At 46.8% G+C, this 24,811-nt stretch overlaps 2 protein-coding genes and 1 long non-coding RNA gene across 18 annotated transcripts in view; 2 read left to right on the forward strand and 1 right to left on the reverse strand.

Moving 5' to 3' along the window:
• Window positions 1–3,717, forward strand: part of Dnajc1 (DnaJ heat shock protein family (Hsp40) member C1) — a 179,958-nt gene extending 176,241 nt beyond the window's left edge. The window contains exons 11-12 of the mRNA XM_060372657.1: window positions 833–1,281; window positions 3,520–3,717. Of these exons, the coding sequence (XP_060228640.1) occupies window positions 833–1,281; window positions 3,520–3,588 (518 nt within the window). The 3' untranslated portion in view covers window positions 3,589–3,717. The remainder of the gene's footprint in view (window positions 1–832; window positions 1,282–3,519) is intronic.
• Window positions 3,718–8,804: 5,087 nt separating this feature from the next.
• Window positions 8,805–14,461, forward strand: LOC132649339 (uncharacterized). Its single transcript, XR_009587770.1, has 2 exons — window positions 8,805–9,270; window positions 9,863–14,461. It is a non-coding gene; the product is annotated as an uncharacterized LOC132649339 (long non-coding RNA).
• Window positions 14,462–14,659: 198 nt separating this feature from the next.
• The window catches only part of Mllt10 (MLLT10 histone lysine methyltransferase DOT1L cofactor), a 137,613-nt gene continuing 127,461 nt past the window's right edge, over window positions 14,660–24,811 (reverse strand). For all 16 annotated transcript variants that reach the window (XM_060373019.1, XM_021631055.2, XM_021631054.2 and 13 more), the window contains 6 exons: window positions 23,484–23,672; window positions 23,079–23,164; window positions 22,573–22,937; window positions 21,669–21,765; window positions 17,573–17,773; window positions 14,660–16,321 (listed from right to left, as the gene is read on the reverse strand). In XM_060373019.1, the coding sequence (XP_060229002.1) occupies window positions 16,277–16,321; window positions 17,573–17,773; window positions 21,669–21,765; window positions 22,573–22,937; window positions 23,079–23,164; window positions 23,484–23,672 (983 nt within the window). In that variant the 3' untranslated portion in view covers window positions 14,660–16,276. The remainder of the gene's footprint in view (window positions 16,322–17,572; window positions 17,774–21,668; window positions 21,766–22,572; window positions 22,938–23,078; window positions 23,165–23,483; window positions 23,673–24,811) is intronic.

The following is a 24,811-nucleotide window of genomic DNA, read 5'->3' on the forward strand; positions in this document are numbered from 1 at the left end:
ATGGTTCCTTAGAGACGTACTAAGTGTCTATAGTCTACAGAGCATGACGCTAGACCCCAGGGTGAGAGCCCATGCTCCTCTGCCAGTGTCCCCAGGCAAGCCATTCTTGGGGTTGCCTGCCTCCGAGCCTTGCCAGGTTCATCACTCAAAGTCACAACTTGTTTCCATTTGTGTGTTCCTACTTGTCTCCCTTTGTGGGATGAAAGCTTTAACCTTTTAGTAAGATCCTTTCTCTACATTTAAGAATTCACCTTGAAGCGAGGTGTGGTAGCACACACCTTCAGGAGACAGAGGTTCTGCGTTCAAAGCCAGCCTAGTCTACGGAGCAAGTCTACAGAGAAACCGTCTCAAACAATAAAATGAATTCTCCCTGGGCTTAGGATGTAAAGGCGCTTGGCCACCAGGCCTGACCACCTAAGTTCAATTTCTTGGGACCCACCTGGTGGAAGGAAGGAACAAAGTCTCACAAGGTGTCCTCTGGCCTCCAGACAGACATTGCGGCCCATACATACACAGTAAAGTAGTAAGAGTTCTAATAGCTTACTAGAACTGTGTGATGGCCTGCAGAGGAGGCACAGTGCTAGCCTTGCCTAATTTAGTTATGCTAGTATAACTAATGAAACCTGGATTACAGGGAATGCCCTCCCTTGTCTAATAAGCATCAGCTTCCTTCTCTAAAGGGTCTCTGTTATTCAATCACAGTCTGGCCACATGTACCCAATTAAACAGTGCATGTAGGACGCCTAACCATTGCCTGCTGTGTGGTGGTTGAAGCTGTTGGTTGCCTGAGTTCACCGTGCTCTTTCTCTCGTGTACTGTGGCCCTTTCCTAGGAATGGTCAGGCTATCTGAACTTAAATCAAATGTTCAGAATTCCAGACCCATCAAGATAGCCACAGCCTTGCCAGATGACATCATCACTCAGAGGGAGGACTCAGCAGGTGCCGTGGAGGATGAGGAACAAGAGACTGCTGAGGGTGAGCAGGAGATAGTGGCCACAGAAGCCCGACCTCGGAGGCGGAAATCAACCAGGGTGGCTGAGACAGTGACCCGAGTGGAGCCAGAGGAGAAGCCAAGAGGAAAGAGGCAGAAAGACTTTGATCTGTCAGAGCAAAATGAGTCCAGTGATGAAGAAAACCAGAGCAAAGAAAGAAGTCGTGCTTCAGAGGAGGCGTGGACTCAGAGTCAGCAGAAACTTCTGGAACTGGCATTACAGCAATACCCAAAAGGAACCTCTGACCGCTGGGACAAAATAGCCAAATGTGTCCCATCTAAGAGTAAGGTGGGTAATGAAGGACTGCACTCAGCGGAGTGGGGCTCCCCACGGAAGTGGCTGTCCCCATGCTTGCTTCTCCTGCCTTCATCCCTCACTCCCATGTCCCACTGGCTACGGGCCCTTGGGTTTCACAGTTACCAGCAGCCTCTCTTCATCCTGTGAGTCTGCACACTGCCAGGCAAAAATGAACTCCGGGTGCTAAGTGTAGTCCCTATGCAGACCAGCTAGTTCTTCTCAAAGAAAACAGAGCTCAGCCTAGCCAGATGGCTAGGTGGGTAAGGCTGCTTGCCATCAAGCCTGAAATTCACACATGTGCAAACATGAGTGCATGTATACACACTAAGGTAAATGTAATATATATTTTATTATAGACATGATATATTATGTGGATATCTTAATGTATATACATGTGTATAGTAAAAAAAAAAAAAAAAAAAAAACACAACTTCCCACGCCAGCATGCCAGACTGCTGAAAGGACAGTCTGGGTGCAACAGTGCTGGCAAGAAGTGTCCCTGCTTCACAAAAGGCTCTCTGACAAGTCTAACCAAAGGGCAAGTAGGGACTGTCGGGGTAGCTCAGCTCTGCAGTGGTTTGGTCTGAGAGTCCATGGTAGCTCCTGACCACCCAAAGGCGAGTGTCCTGCGGGTCAGGTACACGTGACTGACTCTTGGGACTTAGACCGTTTAGAACTGGTGATCTCATCTGCAGGTCTGAGCGGCTGCTGGCTGACAAATCCTTCTCAAGTGCAAGCAGGAAGAAGTGGCCTGCAGAGAGGCAAGCTTGGCCTCCCCGCCACCGGGATTTGCACTGAGCTCCTGTGTAATGTTTCCAGAGCCAGCCCTCCTCCCCAGCACAGCTTCCTCCTCACAGGCTGTGCTGGGTGTGAGGTGCCAGGAGCGCTGAGATCTGAGTAGCCCCGGGGCGCTAGGATGCTCATTTACATAGTTATTTTTCTTTAATTGAAATTCTGTGTTGGAAAGACTGGCTTGTGGCTGTGCATATCCCTGAGTGCACAGGTCTAGTTATCTGTCACCTACTTTACAATGATGAAACAGAGTTTCTGAGGAGAAAAATAAGCCATTAGCAGTTGATCTCTTTGGGAAGCACGAATTCTCCCAGTCCTTCCAGTCGGTTTACCAGAAGTTAATTATCTCACTGAGTTTCTCCAACTTGGGTCAGACTCAGCCATTTACAGGTGTAATCAATGAAGTTTTGCTCAACATGAAAGCACCGAGAAGGGAATGGACCCTTCCTGTTTCCACCAGAGTAGCAGAGCCTCAGAGCCCCACCGGCTGCGGCCTAACACCGTGGCTGGCCATCTGGAGCCAGCCTGACTGAAGTGGCTTCACGCCAGCTGCCTTGGTGGGAGCTCTTGTCCTGTCAGGAGGCATTTTGCTGCCTGCCTGCTCAGAGCTCAGCAACCCCACACGGCCCTGATGAGGGCTGAAGGCCAAGACTGGCCACAGCTGGTTGTGTGCAGATACTTTGAAGGCTTAGGCGAGTGGTGGTAGGGTGTGGGGCGGCATGCCCTTGTACAAGAGGGTCATCCAGAACTTCTGTGCACACCCTGTCCCGGGCACCTGGTTAAGGACCTGTCTAGAAGAGAGGCATTCGCCCTGGACCCTGAGGTAACAAGCCCAAGTACCATAGGCTTGCTACTACCTAGGCAGAAACAGAGTAGCTTCTGAAGTACACTGCTCATCTGAGAAGGAGGCCTCTGCAGCCCATCCCCTCTGCCTGGGGCACTCAAGGGATGGTGGCCTTAGTCCTGAGGTTTGCATAACCTGATGGCATTCTGTGGGGGTGAGGAGACTTGGCCGGCTTCCATGCTAGTTGTGTGCTGTGGCTCACAAAGGAAGGTCCTAGCGCCACCAGGGAGAGGCACATCCAAAGCAGATAAGCGTTATGGTTCTTGGTTTCTCTGAAATGGGATGATGAGGTGATGGGTGCTACTGTAATAGGAACAGTTACCAAGCTGACATCAGGATTGTCATGACGGCACTCCATAGAAAACTGCTGGTGACCATCCGCCAGTCAGCACCTTGACCTTGGCTGACAGAGCCACAGGTCTTCTGGGACCAGGTCTGCCTGGGACCAGCTAGGCTTTCCCAGAACGGTTCAGAGTAGGACTGGGCACCAACCAGCAGACAGGTCACGGGGTACTGACTCAAGAAAATAACTTACCGTCTCTCTCTCTCTCTCTCTCTCTCTCTCTCTCTCTCTCTCTCTCCCCTCCCCACAGGAAGACTGTATTGCTAGATATAAGCTGCTGGTTGAACTGGTCCAAAAGAAAAAGCAAGCTAAAAGCTGAATCTTCTAGAAGATGACTATGACCATCATTGTCCAAATGAATACTTCAGAAATGTCATGCAGAAATGTGCATTTTGTACCTCAGTATTTCTAAACGTCCTGTGCCTTAGTAAAAAACAACAAAATCATAGAGGCTCTGAAGTGCTGCTTGCCTTCCTCGTGCGTCAGGGGTTGGGGGATGTGGTTTTCGCTGTTAACTTCCCCTCACTGCAAAGTTGACTTTTTGGGAGGTTACAAATAGTGTTCTAGTGACCAGGCAGAGACGGGAGCATGTGCATGCCTTCAGTCTCAGCACTTAGAAGGCAGAGGCAAGAGGATCCCTTTGAACAGGAGTCTGGTCTACATGAGTTCCAAGACAGCCAGGGTTACAAAGTGAGACAGAAAACAAAAAACAAAACTAGACAAAAAAATAAACAACACAGTTAATTCATTGCTGGGACTGCTCAATCCAGCAGTCCAAGGTTACAGCCTGGACTCGAGCTGGCTGGCAGAGAGCCAAAGATCTAAACAAACAAGAGCATGACTAGCACCGGGTATGCTTGGGGTGCTCCGGAGAAATGTGCCTGCAGCCAGAGAATTTCCAAAGCAACCATGCTGGGCAGTGTCTGGGAAGGGAGGAGGCGGGCCCTCTTTCTCCGTGTTAGAGGCTTCCTCCTCAGCGCACTGTCACACCTCCTGAGCATTCCTCAGCACCTGTCACCTGCTGGCACATGCAGTGTGCCTGAGAACATGGAGGTGCCCAGACCACATTTAAGAAAAATGATTCAGTGCTAAAAAGGTGTCCTTTCTTCTAAGGCTTGAAGTGAGGAGGCAGAGGCAACCTCCTGCCCTGTAGACACCTGCACACAGGACTTGGGGCCAGGTGAGCCCTGCCCTTCCCTGAGCGTAGATAGACAGCAAAGGAAGCCTCAAGCTCTCCAGCCTTGTGGGAACTCCATCTCAGACTCAGCTGAAACGTGGAAAAGCAATGGAACAACTTGTGTCCTGGAGCAGGAGTTCCATCTTTTCTCCGCTCTGTTAAAAAGAGACCACAGAGACATAGGAAAGGCAAGGCCGCGTGTGGCCTGGCAGAGGTGGGGTGACGAGACAGCCCGCACCCAGCAGTGCTGTCCTCCCTATCCCAAGGACAAGCCAGTGGCTGGCCAGCCAAGCTCCTCCGCAAGGCTTATGCCCTGGAACTGATGGCCTGTGAAGTAGCCACTATACATTTCAAGCTGACCCCATTCTGCCCCTACTCATCTAGGGCAGACAAGCATGTAGGAGAAAATAGATTGTCTTGGCTGACATCCTGCCTCAGGCCAGTTTGTGACGTCTGTGAGAACCCTGCCACTAAGTCCCCCTTTTCAGTCACAGTACTTGGCACTATGTCTGTCATACCCTGCTGCAACTCCTAGGACAGATTTCAGGGCTTCTGGGACCAAATGTATACGGTGGAAGACATGGCGATGCACACCTGCTATCCCAGCACACAGCAGCCAAGAGGAGGGCTGCGCGGCGGCACTCTTCAAGAGCACCTTGCAAAAGTACAAGGAGTCTAAGCCTGCTTACCTTCCTTCAGGCTCCTTACCATGAGGTCCCATAGGAAGTCTAAATGCCAAAGGGTTGGGTTGCATAAGACATACACTAGACCCCCAGCACCCTGAGGCAGGGCAGAGTGCATCTCCAGAGCTGTGCTCCAGAGATAGCAGATACCTCCCAGTGGGGCCTGCCTGAAGACCAGCTGCTCCAATGTCTGTGACCTGGTTTAGCCCCAGAGGCCCTGGGTTACAGGCCAGAAGTCTCTTGACCTCACCAAGAAACTCTCCCATGCTCCTGTGACCTTGACAGGCGCCCTTCCTTAGTTTTCTGCTCTCCACCCATCTTTATTGCTGTTGCTTCTTTGGTTAGGGACAAGCGTTTGAGGCTAGCTGAGAAGCTGTGGCCTCAACCACGTGAAATCTTTTTGTCCTTGTTAACACGAGAGAGGCCCGCCTAATGTCCCTCATGAGAGGGACCTGCCAACCCCATCTCTGGCCACATCTCTGAACCTCTTACAGCTGCTCACCAGGGTGATCACATCTGGTCACCAACCTCCGGGGATGGATGTGGACTGTCGTTGAGACACTGTCTTTGACACAGGACAATCTTGTGTTCTCAACAATGGATGGCTCAATTGACACCTGACAACAGCCCTTTTGAGTAGTTCCTAGGCAACAGCACGCTTTGGGTGACATCCCTCAGAGGCTTTTCACAACTCCACCTTATACATGTTCTCTGTGGCCACACCTTGCGGGAGATGGGAGACATCCCCCAAGCTGTGGCATTTTCAGTCCCAACTCATCTGAAGAAAGTGTAACTGTGCTAAGGTTCTGTTGGTTGGCAATGGCAGCGTGATAATGTGTGTGAAGGCCTTGAGTACCCAGCTTCTCGAGAGCAGTCAGTGTTTGGCTTTTGCACGGCCACCCAGGCTTGTTGACTATTACCAGTGTCAGTGAAGCTGAGGGCCAGGAGAGGCTCCTTCCGTGTGAGCTCACATCCCTGCCGTGGTCCTCGATCTGTGGGAGACTCTCTTCTCCAGGTGGGCCGCGCGCGTGCACACACACACACACACACACACACACACACACAGAGTTGCACACACTTCAACAGCCAAAGAGGCTGCTGAGCAAGTGAGCTGCAGGACCTATGACTTACCAGGACAAGAGAGCTAAACCAGGCTGCACAGCTTTGGCTGGCTCCAGCATCCCTCAGTGTCAGGTTCACATAGAACTCCAAGGCTGCCTAGGCTGGGAGAAGAGAGTCTCAGAGAGCATGCTTCATCACCCAGTGGGGACGGAGAATTCTGGAAAGAGGGTCGGGGCCATGAGGCCAGGACGGCCCACCCTTCAACGCCCAGGTCATTGTCCTGGCAGAAATCTTACCGTGGGAGATGCCCCAAGATTCAGCTGGTTGCCAAATGGGAGCCTGCAAAGAAACGGGCGTTTACTGCATCCAAAGCCTACATGTGCAAGAGCAGAGGAAAGCACCCATCTGCTTACAGCAGAAAGTGCCCTGACGGGAGGAGGTTGTGGTCCCAAAAGAATGAGGTCCTGTTTGCCAGCCAGGAAGAAAAAAACACATGTATCAGGCAGAATTTAAGATAAAGCAAATAAATTTGATTGTCAGAAAAGAATTTCGAGCCTGGGAGATGGCTCGGGGGACAGAGCCACTAGCTGACAAGGCTGGCAGGCCAACTTCACGCTCCAGGAGGCTCTGGTCTCCACATTCACTGCGTCACATGCGCAGCCCACACATGCACGTGCAACAAATGAATGGAAACTTTTCAAAGAGTGTCTTGCTTTTGTTTTTTTAAAGTTTAGTTTTGGTGTGTGTGTGTGTGTGTGTGTGTTGGATAGGTATTCTGCCTGTGTGTGTGTCTGTGTACAGAGGAGGACGCAGGATCCTCTAGACCTGGCGTTCTGGTTGGAAATCACCATGCATGTAGGTGATGGACGCTGAGCCTTGGTCCAGCCCCGCGCTTGAAACTTCAGAAGGGAACTTCAGACTGCTTACTGCTCCCAAGCAAGGGCCCTCCACAGGCAGCAGTGTGCCGTTTGCGGTCCCGCCCGATCCTACACGGTAGCTTTGCACATCTCGGCATGTAATTGTTAAAGGGTATGACCTCTCAGGGCAATGAGCTGTCGCTGAAACTCAATGTCTACCCCTCCGCCTGAGGTCTCAAGATAAGCCAACAAGCCAAAAGTTCATGTAGGGTAAGCGGTTTATTAAGGTAATAACAGAACAGGGGTGAGGGCCTATGGGTAGGGGCATCTACATGGAAGGTCTGTACCCAGCAGGGACGGTGGCTTTCCATTGAGGGGCCAGCTCCACTTCTGTGCCCACCTGTGTGGCCCCGCCAGAGTCCCCAAGGTGCATTAGAGAGAGTTGCTACAACTGGAGAGATACGCACATGGTGTCCCAGGAGCCCCTCCCCATCCTCTCCTTTCCAAGATGGAGGGCCAACAAGTCAGCAAGCCCAGTGTGCTGAGCTTTGGCAAGCAGGCCCAGCTGGCCTTCTAAAGTTGTGGGCAATTTGCCATGAGGTCACGGGCAAAGCCCTGAGGAAGCCAGTGTCCTCTCCCTCTCACTGAGGACACAGGAAGGCTCCCATATAGGAATGGGCCTGACGAAGACACGTTCTGATCCAGCTTACAACGCAGGGCTTTCAGCCACCTATGGCATGTTGCCAGAGCCACCAAACCCTGAGCGGTTTTCTACAGCACTCCTGATAGGCAATGTCACACATGGCCTCCCACTTGCTTTTGGGCACTTACTTTTCAGCCGGTTAACCATTTCCTGGACCACTCTCCAACTCCAGACTGTGCATCACAGTATCACCAAGTACTGCGCCCATGGCATGTTCCGAGGCTGAACATGCCTCTGATCCTGGGAACCAGTATGAGTCATCTTTTGATTTTGCATAGACTCACATTCTTTTACAGGAATAACAGAAGAAATGCCCCCAAATTCTGGGCTGGGGCTGTAGCTCAATTGGTAGGCTGCTTGCCAAACAAGCATTCAGGAAGATCTGGGGTTAGCTCCCCAGCACCCTACAAGACTGGTGTGGTGCTGCATGCCTGCTGTCCCAGAACTCAGAGTCGAAAAGGCTCAGGGGTCATCTTTGACTGTACAGTGATCTCCAGGCCAGCCAGGGGGTGGTGCTCTGACTGCCATGTCTCCCCTAAGGCTCCAGCATTGGAGTTCTTGGTCCATAGTCCACGGCTAGGAGGTGTGGCCTTGTTGGCTGAAGTAAGTCTTCGTTCCAAAAGCATTTCAAGTTAGCTGTTTCCGCTAAGCCACTGATCCAGCTGTGTGCCACTGCCACCTCCCTTCAGCCATCACGGCTCACCCCTCTGGAACTGCAGGCCCCAAATAAACCCTGCCGTCTGTAAGTTGCTTTGGCAGTGCAACAGAAGAGTAAATACACAGGGATGAGAAAAAAAGGGGGGAGGACAGGGGAGAGGGGACAAGCGAAAGAACACACTGGTGAATTCAAAGCTCTACTGGCTTGGTATGGCGCTGTGCCACTGAGGTGTCAGTGTCCCTAAGAGACACAAACTTCCCTCCCCCAGACCTGCCCACATGTTAGGGACACAAACTTCCCTCCCCCAGACCTGCCCACATGGCAATTCTTCAACAGTCTGACCCAGAGCTGCTGCAGCTCCTCCCACTGCTTTGCTCACTCTTGGCCCTCTCCGCGTCTCATCTTCACTCTGCTCTGTGTGGTACTGGCGTAGTGTGCCGAGCAAGGCCCACACCCTGCACCAGCGTTCCAGGGGGGCCTGAGAAGGCACGGGGCCGCTGGGAGACCTGGAGAACATGGTAGCCGGTTTGCCCTAGTGGGAAGGGTCTCAACCGCAATCTCAAGCTCTACACTGGCTCCATGCGGGAAACCCTACCCCGGAGGAACTGCAGAAAACTGGGGAGAGCAGGCATTAGCCACCTGCCTCGGGTCATTCTTGCGTAACCCCTGGCCTGTGTGACTAAAATGACGCCCTAGCCTAGGAGATGGCAAACAGAGCCTGGCTGCACCGAGCCCAGAGGAAGCGGGTCCGGCAACTCTTGCTGAATGCTGAGGACAGCACCGGAGCGGAGCGGCGACGGGAGCCTGCACCGGCCCGAGTAACTGAGCTTCCTCCTCCCACAACACAGTCACGGAAATCAGGTAAATGGAGCTGTGTGACCCAGACGAGCAAGCCCATTCGGCCACTTCACCATAGTCCTAGGATCCAAGTTTTGCAGCACGCACAAGGCAGGTGACCGGGCTCCGCTTCGTGGCCCCTAGATGGAGAAACGTTTGTCTTCTCTCCTGAGAAACGTTTTTCTCTTCTCTCACTGCTTCCCCTCTGCCTGCCCCCGGACCTCCGCTTCAGCTCCCGCCATGCTGAGCTGCTCACGGCAGAGCTGAGCTGTGCCTGGGTTCAAGCGCTTCCGTGCGCTCGAGTCAGGCTCCCGCGCTGCGGGGCCACCACCCTGCGCCCCACTCCACTCCTTCCCCCAAGCCCACAGAGCCACCCCGCCGCGCCAGCTAAGGTGCTGACGCGGTAGAGACGGCACAGGTTTACCAGAAAATAAAGCAATACAAAATTCAGCTCCTGAAGTCCAAACTCATATATCCACTCTATTCAAGTAACTAGAGTGGGCCAGTATGCCTAGACCATATTTGAACTGGGAAATGTTTGAAAAGGAGCCGTGTGTATGCGCGTGCGTATTGTCATAAAAACTGGGAGGAATGATGGCGAACTCTTTTTTTCTAGTCCTTTCTGGTTGGAGACAGGGTACCGAGTCCTTTCCTTTGCTGCAAACACTGAGAAAGGAGGACCCATAGGCTGGACCGTGACAGAGACCGCACAGCCCTGCGGCTGGATGCAGCTCAGCAGTGAGCGCCTTTCCTCTCTGAGGCCCAGGCCCTGGCTGCAGGGCCGCAGAGCCAGCTGCCGGGTGCCTTCTCCCTTCAAACAAAGATGGCGGATCTCGGGTTGGCCTTCAGCTGGGATAACCTGGAACCTCATGCCACTACGTACAACGCGCTGCGGTCACAGGTGTGCCCCACCACACTCAACTGTGCTCTTCTCCTATGCACTCCCACTTCGAAAGACATGGCCTGTTTAGCGCTAGCATAGGACACCTCATGCGAAGACCTCTGCTCCCCGTCAGGACCTCTGCTCCGGTTCCAGAACAGCTGCGGGGCTCAGGCTTACTTCCCTCCTCTTGTTGGGACAGCTTAACTTGGTGGACAGGCAGCGCGAAGCAAGTCTACAAATTGTGGCACCAGAGTTACTAGGATTGCGGGCTGGGGCCCAGCCTAAGCTACACAAAAAGAGCCTGCCCTGCACCCTAACACAAACAACGGAAAAAACGGCCCACGCCCATGGATTGGCCTCCTTGGCTTCCGTGCCCGGTGTTTGACAGGGACTCGCGGCACACTCGCAGACCTTGGGTTAGGTTGCCCATGAAGTTGATGCAAGTGCTGTGCAGGGCCCAAGCTGACCCGGGGGGCATTCCCACCTCCAAAGGCAGACACACTGTCCTAGGCAGAGGAAGACCAAAGTACAGGTCATGCTTTTAAGAGGGGAACTGTAAAGCAGACTGTTTCTTCCTGTGCAGTGAGTGTATTCTCTACAGTGATGATCACAGAGAACTGTCAGCCCTGTTAGCTGAGTTTTTGGTTTTTCAAGGCCAGGTTTCTCTGTGGAGCCTTTGCTTTTCTGGGCTCACTTTGTAGACCAGGCTGGCCTTGAACTCACAGCGATCCACCTGCCTCTGCCTCCCCAAGTGCTGGCACTGGGTGATGTTCTTTAGTCTTTGGAGAGATAATACTTGCATTTCCTGTTTTTTTTTTTTTTTTTCATTTTCGGTGAACAGTTGTTTGCCTGCGTGTGCACATGTGCAATGTACCATCTGCATGTGTTCAGCTATAGGCTACCTTGGTCAGACTGGATATTGTATGTGTATTTTTAAGGTTCAATTACTAGATGAAGGTCTATATGCTAACACAGGAATGCAGATCCTGTTTAGTGTTGTCTCGGAACAAGGTCATACAGTGGCTGGTGTGCTCCATGTCACAGAGTTTGGAGAACTGAAATGCATGCACCATGCCATAGATTCATATTCAGAATTCTAGTGGGCTTTTGCCTTAAATTCTGGAAAGCATGAGCCTACGGTTACACATTTGTTAGAGATGGTAAATATTTTGGAGATGCTCTTGCAAATTGGGGATGATGGTGCTTCAGCATGTATATCCATTTGAATTCAATATTTTAGACATTATGCCATGAAACCTGTTATAGATATAACTTATAATCCTATAGGTCAAACAATTTTGAAAATATCTAAGTAATTTTAAAAAGATGGTCATAAAACAGAAGGGAAATATAGCTTCCCCAAATAGATTAAATAATGATTTAAGAGATAAATGAGATCCCAAATAGATTAAATAAACACTTAAGAGATAAATGAGATAAGTAGCAGAGCTGCTAAGACTCACTGGAATTTAGAAAGGACTACTGAATTAGAGCAGCATGTAAAGGTCCTAATTCCAAAACGGAGAGCAGGGAATGTGTTACACTGGGGAAAAGGTATTACGTATGTTCATGCAGGAGAAGAGAAATTACGGGTTCCATCAAAAGTAATAATCAGAAATGACAGAGGAAGACCACCAGAAGATCTTGGCCACAAATAAAAAGAGAACTCAGGAAGACTAAACAGAACAGGTAACATAAATTGATGATCTGTTCACATGGAACAACTGACTGAAACATTAAAAAAAAAAAAAAAAAAAAAAAATGCCTCCAGCCAGAACTTCAATATTACATGACCAAATAAATTCTTGGCGACAATATCCCCAAATTTTATTATGCCATTCTTTTATTTGGCATAGTAAAATTGGTTTACAGTTTAGTTTCATCCTGAACATCTCATACATTTATAATTTTAGAACTGTATAATGCAGAACAAAAGGACCAGACACTGGAGATGCTGGATCAAACCTGACAGAATCTTTCCAGCATGCTGAGACATTGACACATCTGTTCCAGCATCTTGCATGTTCCAGCATTCTGCTTCTTCCTGCCTCAGCTGCCTCAATTACTGTTTCTCATCAAAGTCTGCTCCCAAGAGAGCTTTGAAGAAAGCTACTACTCTCAATTGGTCCAGCATTTTAGACTGTTCCAAACAGCAATTCTATTAACCTGAAATTTCTCAACATTCAAAGACTGGACCACAAATGCTAATGCTTGCTTAATTAACCCATTTTATCCAATTTCCTTAGGGTCCCCTAACAGGACTTCTACATCCAAAATGTCAGCTAGAAAAAAAATTATGAGAATGACGTCCAATTTCCTTTGGGGGGGGGGTTGGGTAAGTTTTCGGTTGTTTGCTATGGCTATGAATGTTTACTGTCATTGGGAGATAGTTATCAGTTATTAGTGGTCTTATTCAGAGAGAAAAAAAAGGTTAGACTCAGGGATTTCTCTCTTTTCCTTTCCTCTTTCTTAGATAAGGAGAAAAGGGATTGAAAAGAAAAGTGAATACAGGGATGTCTTGTAGGAATAATACAAAAGGTAGATTATTGAATCTACTCAACTTAAGGCTTTGTTATTCTCCAAGGTTACTTCCAATACTTTAAACTACTATTGCAGACACTAGTTGAATTTATCACAGGTTTATACATCTTAGGGTTAGCAGATAGATATGATTTTTGTAGACAGGTCGATTACATAAGTAATCGATAAGTAAGTCTTCAAAAACCTCAGAGACCTACAGAAGATGGCATTTAAAAAATGTCTTTATTATTTTAAAGATTCTTTGACAATGAGACAGGTCATCTCCTGGCAGCACCCCGCCTACCTCAAAGATGATGATGAGCATCAAAGAACCCACATATGGAAATGGCTTCAAATGTGGCAAATGAGCCACTCGGGCAAAAAAGAAAATGCCCCCATTTCACAACAAACAGAATTCTGCCAAAAAATGGGCAAGCTTAAATGCAGGACAAGTCAACTGCTGAATTCTCCCAAGACAGTGTAAGCAAGTCCTAAATAGTTCCTGCTTCATTTATATGTCAGTCACATATCCTGAGCAATGACACTCCAACATTAGAGTTTTTGCATGACTGTTTAGGTGCCTAAACGGTCTGTGTCAATTTTTTTTTTTTTTTTTTTTTTGGAAACTGCTAACATGCATTTCCTGTTTACTCCAGTAACTACTTTTATTCCTTCTCAAGGTGGGGTTGGAAACCAAAAAGTTATAGTTCCACAAATGTTTTCATATAGATACCAATAAGGATAAACGTTGTAAGGTATAGAACTCTATAAACTTGTCAAGATAAAATAGATAATAAAATACTTTCTCCTAAGTTGCCAAATGCACACGAACTGCACACTGCATATAAATCTTACCCAATAGTTTCCATAACTTTTATAATTATTGTATTGAAAGAAAAGGAGCTGTTTATCGGACTTAAAGGGGGAAATGTTGGTATAACGTTCTTGTGGAATGTATACAATTTAACCTTAATCATTCAAATGCTGATTTCTCTACCCCACTATCTGGTTTCAATCTGGACATTGCATTGTGATGTTTATTCTAAGCACCACCTGTCTCTCAAGTTTGTATAAACATGTTCTCTGTATTTTCAAAAATATAACCAGCCAGTGCTGTGCAATCGTGAGAATAGGGTGGGACATCCTGATCCTGAGGGGAGGAAGGTAGCAAGCGGGAGGAGTGGGAGAGCTGAGATCAGCAGGAGAGAACTTAAAACCACCAGGAGGGATGACCCAGACCTAAGATATGACTAAAATCAAGCATACTATGGAAAATCTGAATGGAAGGAAAACTATGCGGGCTTGGAGGTTTGGGAAGGAGTAATTATTGCCCAGCAGTGTGCTCTAGGATAATTAAGAAAATCATAGTCTCTGTATGGTGATTTGGGAATACACCTGGTTTAGAACAGCTGCTGTTTAACTAAAAGATAAAACTATAATAAATATTAATAACCCACGACAGTAATGGCAAAAGAACCCCAAGTTCAAGGCCAGACATAGCTACATGCTGAGTCCAAGGTTGGCCAGGACACATAAGCCACTATCTTGATTAAAACAAAATATAGTTAGGAGCCTAGGGCTAGCTTTTTCCCTTTCTGTTCACTGTTCCATTCTGTTCTCTCTACCCTGAGTCAGCTATGGAGTGAAGTCTGGTGCACCTATGACCGAGGGTCATTAAACACATTTGAATTTCTGTTTTTATAGAATGCCCCTTGTTTCCTCTAAATATGTGAACAGCAGAATTTAGTTTGTAATCAAGTGTGCAGGCTACTTCTTCTGAAATGTGCTATAATTAAACATCTCTGGAGCGGACTGCCTCTCTTCTTAATGTGGATACCCACCCACCTCTCTCCTCAGTAAGCACTGCCGTCCTTGGACATGGCCGGCTGCAAACTATTCTGCACAGTCTACCCGAGAAGCCAGACGACTCCAAGATATCATGCTCACAGTGTGGCACATGCCAGGCCCATACCTTCAGGACAGCTACCTCACCAAAAAAGGGCACGGGGCTATAAACATCATTAAATTTTATTAACAAAAACTTTGTACATTTTAATACATGTGGAATTTTACATCTAAGTAAAATAATAGCACATTCAAAATTTACCATTTATACAAATTGTTACAGAATAACAACCAGTGGGTTAAATAAGTAAAATAAACCACACTGATTCTCTTAAATTATCTACAAAAGGTTTGACTTTCTTTAAAATTCCCCTGAACATATAAAAATAAATTAATTTTACTTTTCAATTAAATCTACCAATTAGAAATATTACAAATCAAAATATCAATCTTATGAATTTTTCACATTACAAAACAGATTCACGAACTGTATTTACAGAAGTGAGGTAAGAATGCGCAATGTCGCCAGGAGACGGGCTGCAGAGCTAGCGTGTTCTTCCAGAGCAGCTTCGCACACAGTGGAGCTGTCCAACTGCAGCTGGGACTTTTCCACTAGTAATTCATGTATTTCAGAAACAGATCAATGATTATATCCCCAATTGTTGAACCTCCCAGTCTGCCATACTGGCCCAATCAAGAGCATGGCTCCCCAGAGCTGAAAGGCTGTGAGACAGGTTTTCAGGACTTATGGTGGCCCGTTTGTTCCGATGGGTAGTTCTGAGAGGCTGATGACATAAACAAGCACGCGTGCTCTCCCCCCCCCCCCCCGCCGTGTCCTTGTGGACAGTCACCCGGGTTAGCAGCCTGCCTGCGCTCTCTACTGTGCCCTACAAAGTCTCAGCAAAGGCAGAAACATGGGGAAGGCTGCTGGCACAAGTGGTCTTCCCTGCTGTCTAGGGCCCTTTCAGCCCAGGGAGGGATCCACAGGCACTTGATTAAGGCCAGACCCTACCAGCAGTTTCCACATCGGTGTCTCTTTCTGAAAGAAATTATTCACTTCCAATTGCTCTGGTTCTCGCAGCAGCCGCAGAACTCGCTTAACTTAAGATCCCTTTAAACAGAGTAGGCTTTAACACTTAAAAACCTACTTTCTTAAAACACTTTCTTTCTTTCTTTCTTTTTTTGCAAAAGAAAATTACTGTTAGCAAAAGCAGGTGTTTCCATCCTAATTTGATCACCAAATGTACTAATCTCATTAGTAAGAAATGTGTTAAAACAACATCTGCAAAGCCCCACTCGAGGACCTGTATAATCACTTCTTAATGAATACAACTCCAGGAGAAGAAATCGGACAGTTCTCGAGATTTGAGATCTGCCCCATGGAGCAAGCACACTCTCTCCCAAATAAGATATTTCATATTATAATAAAACCAAGTGGTTTGCCAATGGAATAAGTCTTTAGTTTTACTATTCGTGTCTCCAGTTTATAACAAAGCTGGCTGTGCACCAAGCACATTACATTTTCTTCGTTGATAAACTCATTGCATGTGAATTATTTCACTGACAAAAAAGTTAGTTATTAATTTTTCTTCCAAAGTTCAAACACTTTGGTAGGGGATGGGGATATAGGAATTCCATTTCAGTGCAACAAAGCAACAAGAAAATGAATCAGAGCCTCCTAAGAGCATGTCCCCGCTGCCTCTCTTGCTATCTGGGGCAGGCACTGCAGCAGCCAGTGAAGCGCAGAGCAGCAGCAGAGGCACTTCAGATGCTTTTCAAGTGTCAACTTTTCTCTTGAGCTACAGGCCCAGTCTTATCACTCAGTCTCTGCAGTTCAAAACAAAAATTAGAAGCATTAGTTCAACCGACTGTACATAACACCCACTAACTGATGCTGAAGTTTGCTATTTTCATCACGGTCACCACAGTGGGCGTATGTAAAGGCATAGAGGTGCTGTGCCAGCCCTTGGATACAGTTCCCACAGGAAGGAGCGCATTACCGCTTTCCACAGAGGAGCACTGGATGGCCTGCACTGTTGTGGCCTAAAAAGGCCACAGTGCTGACCCCACAGCTGTGTATGTTCCCTGAGCTTTGGCCTCTCTTACCTAGTGGGGTTCCACCTCCAACGTTAAAAGCTGAAATCACACACGACATGGTACTCCAGGGATCTGGTAAGATGCTAACTTCCCTCCCAGTCCAGCCTTCCTGTTAGGACTCTGTTTGTTTTGAGATTGGGTCTGAGCCAGGCCTGGTAGCACCTGCCTTTGTTCCCAGCACTGAGGTTCAGAGGCAGGCAGATCCGTGAGTTCAAGGCCAGCCTGGTCTACACAGTGAGTTCCAGGAGCACACAGACACCTTGTCTCCAAGATGGAGAGTGACTGACAGACTGAGTCTCTATTACTTGGGCCTCAAACTCATGATCCTCTGGCTTCAGCCACCCAAAGCAGCTGAGCTTACAGGCACGTGCCAGGATCCCACCAGGCTGGCTAGTCTCGGATTTAATTTATTGAGGTTCTTCCATTAAAACTTAATCTATTTTTAGCTGGGCTTGGTGGCGCACACCTGCAATCCCAGCACTCAGAATCAGAGGCAGGCAGACCTCTATGAGTTTGAAGCCAGCCTGGTCTACAAAGTGAATCCAGGATAGCCAAGACTACAGAGAGAAACCCTGTCTCAGGGGGAAAAAAAAATCAAAACAAAACTAAATGAAAAAAGTTTTATGATTAGCCAAATTAAAGTTTCTGTTTTAAGGGGTTGGGGGGGAGAAAGTAAGAGAGAAAGAGAGAAAATTGTTTTAAATGGGCTGTCTCATGTATCTTGCTAACTAAAACATTTTGGATAATGCTGTATTACAAATTACCTTCAAACCTTAGATGCCAATTCCAGTTGATATACTTAAAAGACATGGAAATTAAATTGGCTTAGTTAGACCCTCTGTTTACAATATCCAGCTGCTAAAACAACTGGTTATAAGAAGGAAGTATCAGAGGAGTAGCGTGTGAAAAGACTGAAGACCATCCATGCATCCCCGCTCACTCTGAACCCTGCCTCCACAGTGCAGCACGAAACATACTTACAGTGACTTTCTGGCTTGTGCTGTCCCCGTGGATGGTGAGGAAGGGGTTTGTGGTGGCCGTGTGAAGTGGGGGCGCCTGAGTGCCTGCAAGAAGGTTGTTGATGGGGATCTGCGTGGGCCCTGGGAGCTGCAGCTGCTGGAGCTCAGGTGGGTGGTGCTGCTGCTGCTGCATCAGCTGGTACAGAAAGGCCTGATGCTGCTCCTTCAGCAAAAATAACACAGAGGTTAAGCTTTATCCAAACAACACAGAGTCAGCAAAGCCTGATTTCTTCTTTATTATTATTATTATTATTATGAGAGACAGGGTTTCTCTATGAAGCCTTGGCTGTCCTGGACTGACTTTGTAGACCAGACTCGTCTTGAACTCACAAAGATATGACAACCTCTGCCTCCCTGAGTGCTGGGATCATAGATATGCCCCACTGTGCCAGGCTTCTCCTACATATTATTTAGAAGTAAATCACATTCACACTGTTAACAAGAGCTGCGTGTAATGGCACAGGCCTTTAATTCCAGCATTCGGCAGGCAGAGGCAGATGGATCTCTCTGAATTTCCAAGCTAGCTCAGTCTACGTGAGGCCACACCAATCAGGGTTGTACGGTGAGGTTTGTTTAAAAACAAAACAAATGAAGAGCCGCATCTAGGAAAGAAGCTGCACTACACAATAATCCAGCACCACTTGGCAATTGCCCGTTTTTAAAATTTAGTTATTGACTAATTGAATGAATGGTTGATTAATTTTGGTTTTTCAGGAGAGTGCTTCTCTGGGTAGCCCTCGATGTCCTGGAACTCCCTTTGTAGACTAGCCTGGCCTAGAACTCACATATCTGCTTGCCTCCCCCTCCCAAGTGCTAGAACTAAAGCTGTGTGCCACCACCACCCAGCTGAATTGGCCATTTTAAAAACACGCCAGGTAAATAAAGAAGTGTATTCCAATGAGGCTGTCCATGGTGAAAACAGAATAGAAACAGCAACAGTTTGGGCGCTGTGCTGCTTGATCTTGGGTAACACACAAGCAGGTCATCTGAAGAGGGACCCTAAATTGAAAAACAAAAATCCATCAGATAGGCCTACAGGCACGTCTGCCAGGCACTGTCTTGACCAGGGAGTGATGTGGGGGTGCAGCCCAGGCACTGTCTTGACCAGGGAGTGATGTGGGGGTGCAGCCCAGGCACTGTCTTGACCAGGGAGTGATGTGGGGGTGCAGCCCAGGCACTGTCTTGACCAGGGAGTGATGGGGGGGTGCAGCCCGCTCTTGGCAGTGCCACCCTAGGCAGTGGTCCTGAGATAGGTAAGCAGACAGACCGGGCAGGTCAGGAGCAGCAAGCCAGTAAAAGCAGAGCTTCCCCATGGATTCTGTTGCAGCTCCCACCTCTAGGTTCTTGAGTCCCTGCTGCGGTTTCTCTAGGTGACAGACATGAACCTATAAGCCACAACAAACCTGTTCCTCTCTACGTTGCTTTGGTCAGTGGTTTGTCACAGTAAAAGAGGAACAAACTAATTGAGGTTAAGTCACATTATGATTAGCTACTTTACAATTCATCACATGGGCCAGACCCTGCCAATAATTCTTTTCAAACATTTCTAAAGTTGCCGTCCACTCCTAACAGGTGTTTTCTTGTGGCAGTTCTGAATTCCTCCTTTTGGCAAGCATAAACTCCAATCAAGACAGATTTCTGTAGGTGCTGACTACAGGCACTGTATTAGCCACTTGGGATACATGGTAGATACATATGGTGGATCCCTGCCTGCCTAGGGAAAGAGAAACAGTGAGTCCATGAGAGTACAAGCGGTCAGGGCAGCTGTGACAGACTGAACAAAGACTTGGAGGATACAAGCAGTATCCAAGTGGTTACGAAGGAAGGGGTGCATTTCCAGGACCTCGATGAGAGCTTTTACAGCAAGATCACCCAGATGAGCCCAGTGAGCTGGCAGGCAGGAAGGAGGGGAGAGGGTGCGGGGTTCCCACCTTGACCACTGGAGAGAAGATGTCAAGTGAGGAGAAAGCTTCTGAACAGAGGAGAGCTGCCCTTCTTTTCGCGGGTCTGGGGCAGGGGGGGACGACACGGTGTTTCAGGGCGCAGCCTTGTATGGAGCTCATTATGTTAAGCACCTGCCCGCTACGGCCTGAGCGCTGGGGTTAAAGGTGCGCCACCGCACCCAATTAAATGAGAACAACTTTCTACAAATCACTGTAGTTACTCAAAAACAAAACAAAATAGCTGTAAAATTTTGACGTAAGCTGGCCAAAGTGTGCAGTCAGGCAGGCTTGTGTAAGAAGCACAGTAGCTCGCTCTGGGACATGTCTACAATGCCCTTCAATATGTGCAGGTGGGTCAGGATCCAGAGTGAAGTCCGGGACAGAGGTCTAATGTGAAGACTAGTAGACATCTGTACACAGACCAAACCGAAACATCTGTGAGTCAAGGAAACTGCTCAACTCGATTCACAGGTAATAAGGTTGATCCAATAATAAGGAAGAGCAAAACTGGGGGAAAAGAAAAAGAAAGAAAGAGAGAGAGAGAGAAAGAAAGAAAGAAGAAAGAAAGAAAGAAAGAAAGAAAGAAAGAAAGAAAGAAAGAAAGAAAGAAAGAAAGAAAGAAAAGACTAAGTAGTACCATGATGTCATCAAAATTGGGGAAGAATGATCAACTATCAAGTGTGGCTGACAGGACAGGAAGTGGAGAATGACCAATGAACTTTCAAGCCTATTACCATCTATGGGGAAACAAATGGTGACAGTGAAGGTGGGCAAACGAGGGTGACTTTCTGGTTTTGAGACAGTCCCATACAGTTAGTCTGGACTTCAACTCCTGATGCTCTTGCCTTCACTTCCCAGGTGATAGGGTGGGTTACACACTGCTCTGCACCACACACAAAAATGTTAGAAGTGTACTTCATGCTATGTTTTTAGGACATGGCTCAAGCTGGGTTTGCTGGCACATGCTGAAATCCCAGTACTTGGGGAGGCTTAAGTTGCAGGACACTGAATTAAAAAAGGTGGCCAGGGCTACCCAGCTATAACCTGTCGGGGGGGGGGGGGGGAAAGCCTTGTATCTGTATTTAACCTGAATATTCTCAGATATTATTTAAAAACACTGTTAGAATACAAATCATTATAGTTACACGGTACTGTTTAGAGAATCTTAGCAAAAAAAACCCATAGGTACAGTAGAGTTAAACATCATTTAATACATTTAGTATTTCTGATGTGCAGATAAAGGAACTGACAGATGGGTCTGAAGAATGAGCTCTCTGTGATAATGGAATTACTATTTCTCAGGAAAACTATTTCCCTTCTGTTCCTCTACATCTCTGTATAAACCAACATGCAACTGTGTAGGGCTCTTGTTTTCATCAAAATATACTACACTTTTATAGCATCTGACCAGAGCTGACATAAGGCAGCAACTCTCGGGGGCGGGGGGGGGGGGGACGGCCACGACACACAACACCTTTTCTCCTGCTGAGCCCTTCTTCTCCCTCCCTAATAGACACTCTCCATACAGCAAATATTCTTCCTAAACCCTTAATCACTATCATATCATTCAGGTTAATCTGCTTCAATGAATGCTTTAAAAAAGAAAATTAGGGCACGGATAAAGCAAGATCAATGCTGATTTGATTATTAGAACTAGGTGACAGAACAATGGTTCAAATGTTACCTCCCAAGGAGCTTGCATCAGCCCGTCTAAAATGAACTGCTGGTAGAGTGCCATGGCAGAATGCTAGTCCAGCAAGCCATGTGTGAGGCCGCGTTGTCTTCCCCACCCACAAAGGAGTACAGCCTTACTTCATCCTTGAGCCATTCAATGCCAGCCTTCTTCCCATTCCACTCTCCTTCTTGGAGTTTACCATGATGAAGGAGTGTGTGCTCACTACTTCCCTCCAGAATGAACCCCAGAAAAGTACAGCTTGCATTCTAATCCCCACAGCCCAGTTAGCAAAATGCATGTTCCAACAATCAACAGACATGCCAAAGCCAGAGAACTTCATGGGTGCACATTAACAAAGGAGGAGCCTAGACCATCCATGTCTACTGCAGTCCACCACACTAGAGCATGACAAAATAAAACCCTGTGAACAGAGAACTTACAGGCGTGAGCTGCTGGGAGTTTAACAGCTGCTGGAACTGCTGCTGCTGGATCAGCATCTGTCTCTGCTGGTCGGACAGTAGTCCTAGTCCCGAGGCACTGAAAAACAATGCAGTCCTGACTTCCCTGTGCCCTTCTGGAGGGTGTGATGTCAAAGGCAGCTTCTTCACTGGGCAGTTAACAAATTCAGTTTTTAACTACAATACTACATTATTTGTAAGATATTTTTTCTCCCTATACAGTGTGAGCTAAACTCTCAAGTAAACAGGAACTCACTGTCAGGAAGTTAAACAGGAACAAAGTTACAAAACACAAATTTATGTGTACTTGTAATAAAGCATATAGAATAATCATCAAAATCTGTGATAGAGAATGATCAAAACTGGGCTGTTAAATCTTGGTGAGCCAATATTATGACTGCCATAGTACCTTTTCAGAATTTAGGATTCATGTGTGCAATGAGGAGTAAGAAAAAAAAAAAAAAAATAACATTTTAAGACAGCTATCCCAAGGTCCAGGCTGACATTTTAAACACAGAATATATGCATTATGACACTGAAATAGATTTATTATATCAGTAATTAAACATACTAGCTGGGTCGTGATGGCGCATGTCTTTAATCTCTGTGCTCAAGAGGCAGAGGTTCAAGGCCAGCCTGGTCTACAGAGTGAGTTCCAGGACAGCCAGAGCCACACAGAGAAACCCTGTCTCAAAAAAAACCAAACAACAAAAACACCACCACTACCATATTATGAGCAGCAAGCACTTACTTAATTTCCTAGAGAACATCTACAAAATACATTTAAAAATCCTAATCCAGAACAAGGACAACACTGATAGCATGCTGCATGGAGAAGAAATAAAACCTAACAATAAGAACAACCATACTGACGTGAGTCCCTTACCTGTTAGTCAATGCGGCAGCTGGCATCGGATGTGCTGCACTGGGTGGGACACTGGTGTGGCTGAGGGGGGCAGGGTTCTGGGATATGGTGACAGGAGTCTGAATGACACCATTTAAAGCTCCTACAATGCCATTAATTGCCAGTTGGTTACCTGGCAAAGCTCCAATTATTCCACCCACTGCAGGCACAGCAGGAATGGTGGACGTTACAGTCTGCATTCCTCCAGCTAGCGCCCCTACTGTCACACCATTGACCTGCTGAACCCCACTAACTCCTGAGCCTGGCTGAGCTGGACTCTGCCCAGCAGGAGGGGGTGTAGAAAGGGCAGAAGAGCTGCTGGTGCTTTGTCCACTGGAAGTTAAGTCCTAATGTTGGAGAGAATAAGGATCCAAGTCACAAAGAGCACAGCAAAACTGCTTAACATAGTTTTAAATCACTGACTGTTAACACTGTGTGATGTTCGTAAGGAAAACACACAAATGGATATAGCCACAAAAAATAATTACCTGATTTAATACAGGAAGAGAATTGTCAGGTAAAAAGCTGTTTCCTATATGTGGGCTCTTACTGCTGTTCAAGGAATCAGGAGGAGCTAGAAATAGGAAGATAAAATGCACGTACCCTATTAGTTGTCTTGTGTGTAAGATTAAAGGCTATTTAATAAAATACCTTAAAGCCCATAGTCCTCTTCTTCCTAGCACTGGTTTAAATGTGTGTGTGTGTGGAGGGGGGGTGTTGAACACTACCTTTAAACCAATAATGAGATCATTACATTTAAATAAATTGTATAATAACTCACCATTTGTTTCAAACTTCTTCACATAACTAGTACCCCGTTATGGTTTATTATGTAGATGACATTAAGAGACCATCTTATACTTTCCTTAGAAACAAAGTATTTCTGTACTCACCAGTCTGTGCTGAAAATGTGTGGATTTGATGAGATGGACTAGGGTTTGTTGTTATTGCTGGAAAAGGCACTGAAAGCTGTGCATTCAGCAACTGCAGACGTTCTTTTTTGGCAGTCAAGTTTTTAATTTGTTCTTCTAATCTTTGATTCTCAACTTGAAGTTGGTGTAATGACTTCAGCATTCCTAAAACTGGCAAATATTTGGGTGATTCTTAGGAAAGACAGCTCCACTCCCACAACTAAGTATTTTTGTCAAGTGCTTCAGACATAAAACAAAAATGTGGGAAATTTGTAGACTAATACTAAATGACTAAATACTAAACTCCTAGATCTGGATGTAAACACAAACATCATGTTATACTGAGTGTGTATACACAAAGGAAGACTGTGTGTGTGTCCCCAAATAGACAAAACTCCGCCCCAATCAGGTTCAAGTAGTTTTGATCCTCAGAAATAAATGATGGCATTTTATTTTCCTCAAAATAAAACCTAAGTAAAATTTCAAAGTATTTTCATGATTTTTTTTTTTTTAAATAAAAGGTATAATGAACTCAAGAGTTACAACAGGAAAATTTCACACCAATACCCTTTTTCACTTAAGAACATGTTTGTTAGTTGTACAGTTTAAGCATGGGAGAGCAAGCATGCACTTGGCATGGGTAGAATCTCTAGGACCAAAAAACTCTAACTGCAGCAGCAACCAAGCATGCCGTCAGACACCTGGCAGAGTGCCTGCATGCCAGCTGCTCAACATGCTTTTCCACAGGCTCCCAGCAGGGAGCGCTGTATCTGCACCCTGCTGCTTCTCTTCTTGGGAGGAAGGCCTCATCACCTGCTAACAAGCTTTCTCCCTGCCTCATACCTCAGATACTATGTTAATTCCTCCAAGACTTGGACTTCCAAATGCCAATCAAGAGCTTTTAGGCCATGGTGACTGACACTTTAAAAAGTCCAGGTATTACAAAGTGGTATTTGCATAACATGACCTCAGGGCATTCCAAAGGCCCTCTAGCATTACAAACCTTAACTTTTTACCCTTCTTACAGTGCCCAGATGAGACACAATAAAGCAGCTAGTCTGCCCTCTACCTATCCTGTTTAGCAGGTTTCTACTCCATCAGTTTTCTCATAATCAACAGTTTTGGGTAGGGGTAGCATCCCTAAAAACATCAATTCAAGGCAATCAGCTCGCTAGCAGGTTTTAGAAAGCTTTGTTTTCATAAAATAAAGCACTGCAAATTTTCATACCAAAATGATAGAACCCACTTCCTCATTGCCCTCACTGCTCTATCTTTGTTTTTTTGCCATTTTCCCATGGCAGTATTAATAC

This window comes from Meriones unguiculatus, chromosome 19 (genome assembly GCF_030254825.1).
Source record: "Meriones unguiculatus strain TT.TT164.6M chromosome 19, Bangor_MerUng_6.1, whole genome shotgun sequence".
NCBI lineage: Eukaryota > Metazoa > Chordata > Mammalia > Rodentia > Muridae > Meriones > Meriones unguiculatus.